We start from the raw sequence: 14,460 nt of genomic DNA, 5'->3' as shown, positions 1-14,460 counted from the left end.
ACACAGCACGCAAGCAGACGGGGGAGATGTAACTGTACTGAATTTGTGTTAATGAATTTTCTGCCATTAGCAAAGCTCTGGGGATTGTATCCAAACTCTGTCTGGAAGCAAGAGGCCTTTCTGCTGACCAGTGTACCAGACCTGCCGTTCTAAAAAAGATCTGGGAAAAACACTGTGCAGACCAAACAGTGTATTTTGGAGGGCTAGATCTTCGGGATGAGGTGATTTTTAAGTTATGCTACTTTATTTCTCACAAATTACATTTGTTCTTGTCAGTGATATCATGCAGCAATTATTTTTTTTTTTTAAACGGGTCTGAACAAGTGTTGGATAAAAAAAGTCCTCAAGGACTTGAGTGTTCAGACTATTTAATTTGAAAGTGAGAAATAAGGTTAAACACTTATTTTTATGAGAATATTTTAAAAATCCTTATGCAAGGCATTTATTATATGGCTGCATTAACATTTTACAGGCATACTAAGACTTAAGAAACCCCAATAAAACATAAAAAGCAACAGGGCTGGCTGGCTAAAGAACCAGACTCTAGTAAACAAATACTCAAAAATCCCATCTCACTGTTATTTTCTTACCAGGCTTAAAGTATAAAGCATAAGCCCAAACTCACACTGGACTGTCATGCTACTACCAGAATTCAGCCCCATCTCTTTGGGGCAACACACTAAGCATTGCCTCTTCTGGACCTTGAGACAGACCAGAGCTGGTGACAATATCTAGCGTTCCCTGACCGGCAAAGGGAACTTTATCAGTCTAATAAAGGAGTTTCTAGTTTTGCTGCTGGAATAAAGAGCGCCTAGTCTAAGACTGAATTCAAGTTACAAAGTCTTCAAAGGAGACTTGACAAACATTTTGGAAGCATTTTAAATGTCAGTTCAATTTATTTTTCCCCACTTGAGAGCCAAGTTTTATTAGATTCTTCATAAATACTTTGTCTTCAGAACACAATCTTACGTTTATAAGAACTAAAAGACAGTTTAGGAAAATACTTGCTCTGTAAACCGTGGCACATCTGGAAAGGATGACAACAAGGCTTGAACTTTTATTGGTTTGCCTTTTAAAACAAAATCTGAATCAATGTGGAATAAACAATATGATTTATTCAATCTTTGCTACTCTCACATTATACAATCAAACCCATTGCAAAGCCTTTTTGAAGGCATCTCCACGTACCTTCTCTCATGTTTGCATTTAATACAGACATGCAAAAATGTGGGAAAACAAATGAACAAATCAATCAGATAGGTAGACTTTCTGAAATGGCAGGAAAGTCCCTATTGTTAAGCATAGCACTTCTGTGTTGTTATGCTCATTTTATCTCATGTCTTCATTTGCTTAGACAGATTTCTGCTGCATGAAAATGATCACATTTACTGTGGTGAGAGGACAGAGGCTTTGCTCAGCATAAAGGTATTAAAGGTCTTGTAAAGAATATTCACTCCATGCTTCTAGCCTTTATCATTAGAGGAAAGGGTTAAAAATTATATATGAGTCCCTGCATATACTTGTTATCAAAAGAAAAACCCAAAACCCTCTGTGTTGTTTCTATGTTGTGATTTAATCTGGGAGACAGAGAAGGTCACGAGCATTTCTGTGAACAGAAGAAGGATATTAAGGACAATATTATGTGGGTAGTTCCCAACCATTTCTTTGCTTCTAAATGCCTGCACTTTGTAAGAATAGCTAATACTTCCACAGAGCATTCTAAATGACATTGCATACTATTCTGAACTACAGTTTACATACATATACACACAATTAAAATATGTTTGAGTGCAATAAATGTCACAGGCCTACTCCTTCTGTCAAAAGTAAAGCATCAAGGTGAAGAGCTTAAAAAAAAAGTTTATTACATTATTAAATCAAATCTAACTTAGAAGGGATTCAAAAGACAATAAAGGATCAGCTGAAGATGTATTTTCCTGATTCTGAAGATCACAATGTATTTTATTTTATTTTGGGATTTCTTTTTTCTTCCTGTGTCGGTCATACTTCATTTTTTTTCCCTCAACACCCAGCCCAGATTCAACCCAACTCTCTTTACCTGTAGCTGACTAGAGGCAATGGAAATTCAGAAGAAAAACAAAAGAAAAGAAAAAAAAGAGGAAACAATACTTTAAGCAACATTAGTGTTACGCTCAGTTTTGATGGGCTTTTATATAAAATTATTTTTAGCTGCAACGTAAGCCATATTGCATTCCATTTTTCAGTGCTTTTCTGAAAAATTTATTTGCTGGAACACTGCAAAATAATAATGAGGCATCAACTGCATTTTAAATTAGTAGAAAGACGGGAAAGCATGCAGTGTAAGTTGTTTAAAATAGAATCTTGTGAACACAAGACAACTTACTCTGCGTCATCAGACACAGCAGTTCTGGGGCCGAATCTACAAGACCAAATATAGAATTAGAGCGTTGATAAATACATTAAGTAGTAATTGCAACTGGACCCATACAATTTGGGTAACTGTCACTTGAACATCCAACCTGTACTAGTAAAGCTGACCAAAACCAAATCATACTGTTCAAGGATTACGTATTCAGCAATCAAGACTTACCTAATCATCTGGAAGCCAAACCACATCAGACCACCACCCATCCCTCCCTGACCCCATACTAATGTCCCCATTATAAAAACCTGCTGAAGTATACCTAAAATGGGTGTGGAAAATAGTTACTGAAAATAGACAGTATATTAACATTTACATTAAGTGCCCCACATGTGATGAATGGAGACAAAACTTAACAGTTACATTCCACAGCAGTGCTCAGAATCACCATTACTGAAGCATGGAAGAGACAAATATTGCAGGCAGAAAGTGAGCCATAGGATTTCCCTTTTTTTTTTTTTTTTTTTTTTCTGTTGTTGTCGGGGGGTTTTTTGGGGGGGTGGAGGGAGTGTAGCTGAAAAAAGGTACTGGTAATACACAAGTCGATATCATTCACTAAAGTGACGGTTTTGTTTAGAGTCATGCAAACCATATATTTGTATCTGGGATTTATCATAAAAGAATAACAAGTACAAAAGTCGACACTGCAACGTTTTCTAACCATGGAGGAGCAAGATACATATCTCTCAAAGAGCAGAGTCCAGTGGAACCTCTGCTATTCATAAACACTTTCTGCAATTCAATATATATACTGTAATCAAATATTTCCTTTCAATTAGCTTTCATTTCAATATTTCAAGTATGTCAAAAGAAAATGCATTACACAACTATTCTGTTTGTTTCTAAAAAGTGCATTACTGACATACAATATTTTAGTCTGGACTGAGAACACACCAGGCAATGTACAATCTGAATTCTGAAGTGTGCACACAGGGGCGTACAAGCTGCGTGATTCACACCACAGAGAGCTCACGTTTGCAGATGCTCATCCTTGGATGACAATGTCTCCCTTTTGCTTTCCTCAGGAACCTCCTGAAGCTTAGATGTTTGACCAAGGTGGACTTCATTAAGGCTACCTTCATCCACTTGGGCAGTACAAATAGTCTCATCTTGTCCTGCAGGAGGGAGATTGCATTTTTCCTGGCCTTGCTGCTCTTCTTGTGACGGTTGTATTACAGGTTTTCCAGAGCTATTAATGCAGACTTGTGGACATTTTTCAGGCCTGAGTGAGCCAAAGGCAGCAGTGCAAAGAGATGTATTAAGCAACATTTGAAAAAACACATATACATAATGAAAAGCATAACTGCAAGTTAAAAAAAAAACCTCCACAACCCCAAATAGCTGATAGGTGACAAGCTAAGTGAGGCAGGTACGCAAAACAATTTTATTAGAGTCTCAAACGCTTGTACTTCATTCCTCTAAGTCAGAAACACAAACTGTCCTGGACACCACCAAAGATTAAAGTATTAAGTACACATTTTAACTAAGCTTTTCAACTTCAGGTCTTCTCAACACCAAACCACTGTTCAATTCTATGGTAGATGACAGTTTTTCTTCTCCTGTCTGAGCTGTACATTAATTTTTCATCTGTGTATGCATAGACACATGCATATGCTTCTCCTCATGTACTTTGAAGCGGCTGATGAGTAAGAACCTTTCTGCTCCCGCTTGCATGTGGCTCAACCAGCCAACGATAACTCTGTTCAAAGGCTTCCTCACCTCACACAGCCTCACACATCTGAACAAAGGTGCTTAGAAATACACCGAGCGTTATCAGGAGGGATCTCGGGATCTCCACATTTCCTGTTTGGAAGTCACTGGCACCAGCTAAGCCATAGACAAGCATCTAACCTACCATTATCCAGCACCTCTATTTCTAGCTGGAAACATTTGTAATGATGAGCTCATATTTAACCAGAAACCTCTGCAAATGTAACACAATCTTGCTATGCATATCCATTTCCTCGTGCTGTTAGGATTTTGCATCTGGTAGAGCTTACAGTCCTTACAGGGCTCTACCAAAAGGGCCAGAAACCCTGCACTGCCACCTTATGAGCAGAAAGAGTCGGCACAGAGTTCAGGAACCGGTGCTGGGCCAGCAGCAACTCTTCCAGATCAAGAAATCTTGACAAACAGCCCACAGGGCCAGTTGCAAGGGAAAGAGAAAGCGCAACTTTCTTACCTCGCAGTTTTCTTCTCAAGTTCTCTAGCTGTGCCCTGCTTATTCTGCTGCTTTGAAAATGGCATGGGAAGGAACTGCTTAACACTGGGCCCAGGCTGTTTTAGGAAAGCTCCAGTTCTTCTGGCCAACATGTCATCTCTTTGTGGGTCTGGAAATTTCACTATGTTTTCTGTTCCACCGCTCTGCTGCTGAGGGATTTCAAGCTGCTCTTGGCTCTCTTCTCGTGTGACAGTGCTGCTCAGAGAGACAAGTGACACTGTTCCATGATAATGCTCACTTCTGCAGCCCAAAGGCAAGCGGCTGCTCAGGCAACATGGGGTGCTGTTACTCAAAAGACAGTTGCAGAATGATGGACAACTAGGCAACTTTAGCTACAGCGCAGGGAGTGAGAGCAAGAGGAAACTCTCTTGAATGCCACACTTATGTAGGTGATACATTAGAAGTTGGGGATTGCATAAAAAAAAATGTATGGGAGGAATTATTCACTTGGAAGCTAGCATAAAAGCCTGGACAAAGCACCACAGATTGCAAAAGAAATCCCCCCAAAAGATGAAAGACTGTTTTCATGCTGAACAGTAATTAACCACTGAAGTACTTAAATATTATGAAAGAAAACAGACTTTTATGTTCATAGGATACATTCTTGTAAGTAATTTCATAAAACAGAACACATGCCATGATGAATGAGTAAAACACATCTTTAAAGGCCGTGTGAAGAATGGAACAACACTGCTGACTGGTCCCAGCTAACAGCACACACAAACCAGGCATGAAGCTCAGAGGGATCTGCTTCTGTTCTCTGACCTTTCTGTTTCCCGCGGAGTCTTCAAATCCTTCTCACGAGCTACTGCCTCCCCTTGCTGCTGCTGCAGTGGATGAGGAGCTACTGACAGAGGACAATGTACGGGAACGGGGCTAGTAGTACGCCTCTGAAAAGTTCCCATCCTTCTAACCAACATATCATCTCTCTCAACATCTGGTAAATGCCCGTCACGTTCTTCCTTGGTGCTTTCTTGCTGTTTGTTCAAACCGCACGGGGTTTGTTTCTCAGAGACGATGCCAAAAGCTGGGACAGGTGATTGCATTCTCCTGCAAGAGTCAGCTGTACCTGACTTGGCTACCTCACTAGCAATGAGATTGAGAAGAGGGGCGAGATAGACGGAACATTCTCAGGTCAAATGAAAGGTAAGAAAAGGAATCCTCCAACTCAGTTTGCAAATGTTTTATAAACACACAAACTTAACTGAATGAATTGCTTGCTAAAAGCATTCGTTAAAAATTCTTGCCACAGCCACAGACTAAGCAATTAAAGACAAGCCAAAGAAATGTAAGCTCTGTTAATACGTTAATTTCCCAGAGCTGTAATTCTCCTCTAGATAAATGCCAGAAACGCAGAGCACCCAATACACTCTGGTTTCAGCATTACATCTTCAAAAAGAAAGTAAATCCATTGGGTTTGAAGAAAGCATTTTTTTGAACATCAAGTAAGGCCAGCGAGCTGAACGACAAATTCCTAATGTGCTGAAAGCAGGCACAGCAAAGCCGCTGGAATTCAGGAAGCAGAAAAAGCTTGAATGACAGCTCAGATTCTGAGATACCAGTGATTTCACTGTCCATCAGAAATTTTGAGGCAAGTTCTCAGAAGACCTTTGCACAGCGTTTTGCGTAACCCAAAACATGGTAAGATACTGTGAAGGCGTCAGATGACTACTGAACACAGCCGTGTGCGTAAACAGCTCTTAGGTCTAGGCGGCAGTCCACCCCCATGCAGATCAGCATCTGGCAAGAACAGGTCTCATTTCCAGCTCAGCAGCACTTCCAAAGCCACACCAAATACCTGGACTCATTCTGTGGCTTAGATACTTCATCGCTGTGTTCAGCAAACCCCAGACTGCCAGCAGTGGTTGAAGGAGAGCTGTCAACACCAGAGCGACTCTCCACACCATCTTTCTTGCTTTCCTCTTCTGTTCCCTTCTTGGAAGAAGCTCTGCCAACAACAAGCTTGTCCCATTTCTGTTGATCAATCTCAGTTACTGGCCCAAAATGCACAAACTTTTGCTTGGGGGTACCAGCCTTTTTGTTTGCTCTGGCTTTGCGGACAGCAAAATCATCGTGGGCTGCAGCTTTCACCGTGATTTCAGCTGGTGGCAGAGTGTCTCTAGGACGTTTGAAGTCTTCTTCGCTGGTCGGAATGAGGAATAAAAGAATCCCCCCAACATGAGACCCCAGAATAAAGCAAATTAAATGCTCCTAAGGTTTTGAAGGGTTTTTATTTTAAAATCCAAGGACACAGGTACAAACAGCTGTGGCACACTGAGGCCCAAATGACAGATAAAATCCAAAGACACTGCAGACCTTTTGGGGAAACTCTGGGAGTTCATCTATGGAAGCTCTTCTTAGGGGAAGAAATGTAGCATATGGCCCATTCCAGACCCGGCTCTTCACCCTAGCAAAGCCATAGTTCCCTTCTCTGCTCACGCAGACCTGGGCCATGCGTTACATGGGACTGCGCAAGCAGCAGCACACCCTTGTCATGGGGGGTGCTCCAGAGGCATGAGAGCACTAGCAAGGGCAATTCACTTATCCTAAACCAAGGGGACTGAATCTTGATTTTAATAAATTACCTCAAAAGTAATGAAGAGACTTCTAATATCTTTGAGATGAGAGAATGATTGAGTTTTGATAGTTTGTATTAGAACTAAAATTACATACACTAACCACATTATCAGAAGAATGCCTGAACAGATGGCCACCTTTCATTGGAAAATGGCACGTACCTAAACAGGATGGCTTGGAGTTGTTATCCTTTCCTACTGGAGTCACAAATCACCTGCATATGTGATAGCCCATCTCCATAGGAAAATAGCTTAGAATAACTGCTTTACATACCAGCTGTCTTTGTGGAGGTTTAGTTTATAAGAGCACATCTACACCACACAACGAGGCTTCTGAAACCCCTGCTGCACTGACAAACAGTGCTGCTGTGTTTACTCAGCACTGGAGTACAATGCCATGCAGATATATTAGCTCGGGTCTCAAAAGCAGTATAGCCACATTCATGCAAAGAGATGCTCATTCTCACTTAATACCCACAAGGTGTAACGCCCCGAGCCCTGAAGAAAGCTTCGTTAGCAGCAGCAGAGTGCTACTGAGTTAGTGGAGCCACGTGGACGTTTGCACCGTTCAACTTAGAGTGGCTTCAAAGCAGACTGATCCACACGACAAGAATCCTTTCCAATATGACATGAAGTGTCCACCAGGAGAGCGACGGTGAAACTACTATAGTGCTTTAAATGATGGACACACTTTCATTTCATGATAGATAGCATCCCTGTACAGATTTTGGACTCTTCCTGAAAATTCAAATAGGTAAGGACTGGTTGTCACCAAAGCATTCTTCAAGTTTAAAACCCCAAGCACACACAATGGATCGTGGCAAACTAAACATGCTTCCGAGGGTGGCAATCCTCTCCACAGGCAGAAACCATACCTGGGCTCCCCTGACAGTTTCAATCTTTTCCAGGTCTCCAGATCTGCTTTTGTTATAGAGGCATTCACAAAAATCACATCTTCTTGAAGCTCAGGAAGGGTAGTTTGAGATTTCCACTTAGCCAAATCATCTCTCTCAGTATCAGGCTCTTTCACCTGCTGTTTCTCCTCTGACTCAGTCGTCTCAGTTTGCAGAAGTGGGCTGTCCTTGCTTGTCACTATTTGCCTTGCTGGTGCCACGTGCACCCGTTGTCTTCTAATATAATGCACATTCCAGTTCAGCAAGAAAAGATATTTTGAGGGAGCAATCATAAATCAGTGTCAATAGAAGAAGTTCAGATCACAAGAAGATAAAAGAGAATTTATAAGATTAGTTTTACATTAATTTTAGGAAGTAAACATGGAATGAATCATTTGAAGATGAAACCTCTCATCTACGCTGCCCCGCGCTCGTACTATTGAGACCACTTCATTGCATGACTCCTATTCCTAGCTCAAGCAAGAAATATCTTTAAGTTATTACTGTACTAAGCATTTCTGCAATAAGCTTTCTCTTAAATAGTTACAAATATCTCATTTTCATATTATTAGCAAAGTTATTTTAAGTTTTGCTTGCAAACATACTACAGAATTTCTTTGATCTTAGAGTCATGTCAATAGCATTAGAATATTAAAATTTGGTTATGTGCTCTTCAGATGCCCTGCCAAACTAGTCATTAGAAAATGCTAATATAATCAAATTACCAGCAGCTGAAAGGCATGTTTTGCATTATTGAAAAGAGCCACTAGATATTAAGAGAAGTTTTCAGAATGTATCAGTTATTACAGTCAAGGTCCACTGTAATGTGCACATAGTGTTTTTATCTAGGATCACTTCCCTTTGCACAAATAAATATACTTGTTTCCTCAAGATCTGTGCCTAGCAGATACGTGTGTTCAGCAAATCCTTAAAGGTCCGTATCACTGAAGAAAGAAGAGATTTTTCTAGGCTGAAACCTTTTAACTCATGCTCCATTTCCAAAAACAATGCTGTATAAGAAACATTAGGACTATGTGCAACACAATTCAGTGCAGTATAGCAGACATATATTCAGTGCCTTAACCGAAGACTTATCTGAGTCTGTGTTTTATGCAAGGTATTAAAAGGGCATTCGATGAAACAAATACATCCAAAAGTGTGCACTGAAAATGCTCAGCAAAAGAGCCGAGATGAAAAGCGTACCTTCTAAGTTTATTCTCCACTACTCATGCTCATGAGCTGTCCCATGAGCTTAGATAACAGAAGTGTCTAGTCTTCATGTTGTTTACACTCACAGCCAATTTAAGCTCCTGGTCCCAAATAATTACAGTTGGTAATCTACATTATTTTTTTTTTCTGTTCACTTTATAAAGCATTTGCATTTACTTTACCCTGAAAGTTTTCTGTAGCCAAGTCAGCTTTAGTCCTACACAGCAATAAGCCACGTGAAATTCAGCATTATAATAGAAAGAAAAAGACCATGAATGCACACCTTGCATGTTCCTGCTTTTCCATCTGCAATGGCTTTTTAACATCTTCCAGTTTACCTTTATCTTTACTTGTATAGGGTCCAATTAAAAAGGAGTTAAACGGAACTACATGTTTGGGTTGATTCATTCTGGCTCTCCGGGTGGCGAAGTCATCCTTTTCTAAATCAGGAACTCTGCTGACTGCTTCATCTTCTGAACCAGAATCCTTCCCTTGATAATGTGTCATGAAGGGGTTGTCCTTGCGAAGGATGATGTCTGGGGTGTTGTCTTCCCATGTTGGCTTTTTACTGACACAGAGCAAAATTAAATAAAGCTCTCGATGCACATGGGGAGGAGGGGGCAGTAGCAGCACTCATCTCCAGGTCACAAAACAAGCACAGTTAATCAAATATGCTCCAGGCTGCTGTTAGATTGGCCAAAGCCTTGTTATAAATAAAACTTATCATACACAAGTAACAAATCCCCAAGGACTTCACACAGAAAAACAGCATGTTGGATTTTTACTCAATTTAGCTGTAGCCAGAAGAACCAGTAACAACTAGTTTAACATACTACATGCAGTGAATGTAGTACTGTAAATGGCAGTATTAAACTTCTTGAACACTTCAAACAAAGAAGGAGATTTGATGAAAATACCTGATCCCTGGCCAACGTTGCTGAATCCTGAAATACCAGATATTTGGCACTTTTTCTTCTTAATGGCTCTTTTTTTTATTTTTTAAAGACCTGAGTAATCACTGAGGGTGTTTGCCCTAATATTCTTAACTGCTTTTCTTCTCACACACATCCACGCTTGATTCTTTCCCTAACTAATCTTCCCTTTCCCCCAGAATAAGCCTTCTCTGCCAATCCTGACATACAGTAGCTACAACGACAGCACCAGTTTGCCAACGATACCGGCATGCTGGAACACACTGGCACCTGCCTTGGTCAGAAACGAGACCGATACCAACACAGACTTGTTGTTACTGGAGATTACAACAATAAAGACCCTTGACAGCTGGCACCCAGAACAATTAAGCTTATTTTAACTTGTAACGGTCAATACTCTCAAGCAAACTGATAAGACAGATGGCAAGAGCTATGTGACTCTCCCATTTAAAAATCAAACTCTCAAATTAGTCAAAGGCAACTTTTTCCTTAGATCTCCGTAAGGGATCAAGATTTCATTTAAGGCAACAGACATCACTGGCACACAGCACTCCAAAGGGACCCAGAAACACCACACAGGTCCATGCTGCTACACTAGGCACTTCCAAAGTGTCAGACCATGGGTGTTTCCACTTGCTGAAGCAGGGTCTTATACAGGTTTGTGGATCCTTCTACTCCATTTCAGAACAATGAAAGGGTTTTGCATACTTAGGCACTGTCAAGGTAAGAGCCCATGTCCCTTTTGCAACGAACGTGCCAAGAATTCTTCATTTGCTCACATTCCTCTCTTACCCTCCCCCTCTTCATCATTTATTAGAACAGATTTAATTCGCCTCCTTTTTTTAGGGAGTATCCATGAACATGATCATTATCTTCCAGATACAACAGTGTAAATAAGAGACAGATGCAGACAACAAGCAAGCAAGGAGGATCACATATCAATAAAACAACATGCTATAAAGAGATGATATACTCCTTTGGGAAGGGACAATGCTTTTTGGCATGCATTTGTATAGCATCTAGTTCAATGGAGTCCTTTCCTAGAACATGTTACAGCAATGGAGATAAGTACTTAGATTCCAAGCAAAAAATGCATTTGCATACAAGTTCAAATCCTTCCTGTGTTGGACCCAGAAAGGTCCCCAACAGAGTTTCAGCTTTAGGAACAATTAGATGCCTTGTAGAACTCAAAGTCACAGTGGGTGTCCTCCAGAGGTCAAAATGTTGAGAGAAAACAGCCTGTAAACAACTCAGAGCAAGTGGAAGACAACTGACAACCTCAGGTGAAAAAAAAAAAAAAAAGAGAGGCTGGCATCATAGAAAGATGAGGGGTATGAGGGGTGAAAGAGAAAATAAAAGATCAGAATACAGAAACAAGAGGGACTGAGAATTGCTCAGTGCCATTAGTGCACAGAAATTTGAATTTGATGCCAAGAAGAGGAGAAAGTTGAGAGGTTCAAAGAACAGGGAATGAGAATCAGACATTGAGATGATCAAATGCTCCCCTGTATCCTAAAGCTTCACTACTGAACTATTCCCTTCTCACCCACTATTCTTCCACTTACACATACAAATAATTTTCCTTACAGACCTCTGACTGCACTGCCTTTTCTGCTGTGTCTTTCTGCAATTGCCAGGAGCAGGCTCCTGCTTCACTAGGGTGAAGCTTGGGCTACAAAGCTCTGCTCTTTGATGCTCAGCTGGGGTAGAAAGCCAGCAGCACCTCCTTCTTCCAGCTGCCAAATTCCAGGAGCTGCTTCTGCTGAGAGCAAGGGGGGAAAATAGCTTGTTATTTCTGTTCCCTTCTCCTTCAGCCCTCTCAGGACAACAGATTGCCCAAGGAAAGAGAAGACCCGATTTCATGCCAAAGAACCACACTTTTGATTCACATGTGCTTCTTTTGTGGTGATCAATCCAGCAGATCAAGCACAGGGTTGGAAAAGGGACTCTCAGATAACATGGCGAGCATCCTCCAAACGCAAGTGCAAACAGTGCTATTTGCTGTGCACAGCACTGCTAAACACAAGCTATTAATATGTCCTTGGACTCAGAACAGGATTAGTATCAAATTAAAAGCAGTATTATCCTGCTGGTTTATGGATTCCTGATCAACTAAGAAAATAACTCAGCCTGAAGGGCTAATTTATGACCGATAGTTCCTCTTCATTAGCATTTAGCTTTGTTAAGGTAGTACCATGCGACCACACACAAACACTGGTTAGCTACAGCTCAACAACAGCGAAGCAAACCTGAAAAGAGGACATGTGACAGCATATACACTGTGACTGTTTTAACCGCACATGGCGCGGTTGTATAGGGCCACAGACAAGCCTCACTGTACCTATAAACAGGCTGTATCACATAAGAGTTGTACTTTTTACTACTACACCTCAAAGCACACAATGTAAACCACCATCTGCTAAACTACTCACTGTCAGGATTTCACCCCACAATCCAAAATAAAGTGTTTTAGATGGGAGGACGCTTGGACACTTACCCTTTAGCCAAACCATTTTTGTCATTTATAAGAGCCCAGTCTTCTGACGCGTTGGTTAAAACTCTGCTTTGTGGGCCATCCCCATGAGAAAGATAGATTTTTCATGAGGATCCAATATCAGATGATGGAAAGGCGTGGGCAGTGAGCCTAGCCATCATTCAGCTCTCGAGTCAAAGAACAGGAAATAACCAAACTGAACAACATCCAAAAATAAATAGCACAGGTAATAAGTGAATAACTACTGATACTCCATGCCAAAGTCAGTCAAATTTTGATTGCTGAACTATGCCTCCATGCTTTAACTGGTACATGTGTTAACAAGCACTGTACTTTTATACTTCCTGCCATTAAAAACAAATGCATCGGTTATTAACACAGCTAAAAATATTACCACATAAAAAGTGTGGTGCAGTAAACTAAACCATCCCATCACCAACAAGTAAGTTTCCGAAACTTTTTCACAAACAAGGCATTTTTAGTGTACATGTATACGTATTTTTTATTAAATGCAAGAAACCTTTAGGTGGAAGGTGACAAGTAGTCTGTGCAGTACTTTTCTTGGAGTTTGTTTACATTACGCTGTAAGACGATGCAATTTCTCCACACAAATGCAGTTAGCATCATACAATTCTGCAATCCACAGCTGCCACATCACAAGCCTTTCCAGACCAAGACTTTCACTAGCAATGGTGAGTGCTTAGCAGACTGGATTTTTGTTAGAAGTGAAATCACAGCGGATTGAGGAAACCCACACTTCAGCCAATCCCAGAAGTGTGAAGCGTGCACAATTTCCCACACCGTTGGGCTAACCTGCCATAGCGCTGGGCTGCCGACATGACCTTAATGCCAGCTTGTTCGAGTCTTCTTAACTTTCTGATCTCTTCTACATCTTTCCCCTTGGGTGCTGGTGTTTCTTTTGCACTACACGAAGGAGACTGGTCTATGGAGTTTCCTTCGTTTTGATTCAAACCTACTTGACTTTTAAGGGAGCTTGCCTCAGGAGCCATGGAGCCCACTTTCTCCTTTTCACACAGTCCTGATGTTTCATTCTGTTCTTCTTCAATGGTTTCAGGGTGTTGTTTGCTATTGAATTATACAAGGTGGTTTAATGTATACCATGCCTGAAACATACACACTTATTATAAGCACATTTTGTTGATATCAAGACGCCAAAGGATATTCTGATGAATGATCCAGGAAGATAATTATCCTCTTTAATGGAAGTGTTGCTTCTTAGGCCAAATCAGAAGTGAAATATCAGTTGACGAAACCAACATGCAGAAACACAGTCACAACTACATGAACAGTACTGGTGTATAGAATATAACATACAAATAAATTGATTTTTAAAAACACAGCAAAAGTATTACCTATTTTGATTGAATACATCAAACATTACTTATAAGTGTCATTTGTCCGTGGGTAACTGTCTTGAGAACTTCAACAGATCATCCAGAACATTTTTGTCCAGCCTTGGTTTTGGAGTCAACATCCACAGTATTAACCAACATCTTGTCAAATGCAAGCTATCCGTTGCATTGTATGGCCAACAATAATGACATCAAGACAATGATTTTCCACTCACTGCTTTTCTACCACAACCTTTGCCAATTGCTACAAATTTATCAGTACCATCTCAGCAATAGATTTATCACAGCAGAGGTTGCTTCATACATCTCATGAAAAGAATGAAAATTAGGTAAGCGTTAAAGCACCATCACCAAGGAA

General features: G+C 40.6%; 1 protein-coding gene across 5 annotated transcripts in view; it reads right to left on the bottom strand.

Moving 5' to 3' along the window:
* LIMCH1 (LIM and calponin homology domains 1) overlaps positions 1-14,460 on the bottom strand; it is a 182,544-nt gene that overhangs the window by 42,163 nt on the left and 125,921 nt on the right. For 3 of the 5 annotated variants that reach the window (XM_063336357.1, XM_063336356.1, XM_063336358.1), the window contains exons 9-16: positions 13,543-13,815; positions 9,587-9,871; positions 8,077-8,331; positions 6,424-6,768; positions 5,391-5,711; positions 4,587-4,820; positions 3,378-3,626; positions 2,366-2,401 (exon numbers count right to left, since the gene is read on the bottom strand). In XM_063336357.1, coding sequence (XP_063192427.1) covers positions 2,366-2,401; positions 3,378-3,626; positions 4,587-4,820; positions 5,391-5,711; positions 6,424-6,768; positions 8,077-8,331; positions 9,587-9,871; positions 13,543-13,815 — 1,998 coding nt within the window. The remainder of the gene's footprint in view (positions 1-2,365; positions 2,402-3,377; positions 3,627-4,586; positions 4,821-5,390; positions 5,712-6,423; positions 6,769-8,076; positions 8,332-9,586; positions 9,872-13,542; positions 13,816-14,460) is intronic. The other 2 variants (XM_063336359.1, XM_063336360.1) reach the window with 2 other exon arrangements.

This window comes from Chroicocephalus ridibundus, chromosome 5 (assembly GCF_963924245.1).
Source record: "Chroicocephalus ridibundus chromosome 5, bChrRid1.1, whole genome shotgun sequence".
Lineage (NCBI taxonomy): Eukaryota > Metazoa > Chordata > Aves > Charadriiformes > Laridae > Chroicocephalus > Chroicocephalus ridibundus.
This window is presented reverse-complemented; position numbering and strand designations above follow the sequence as displayed.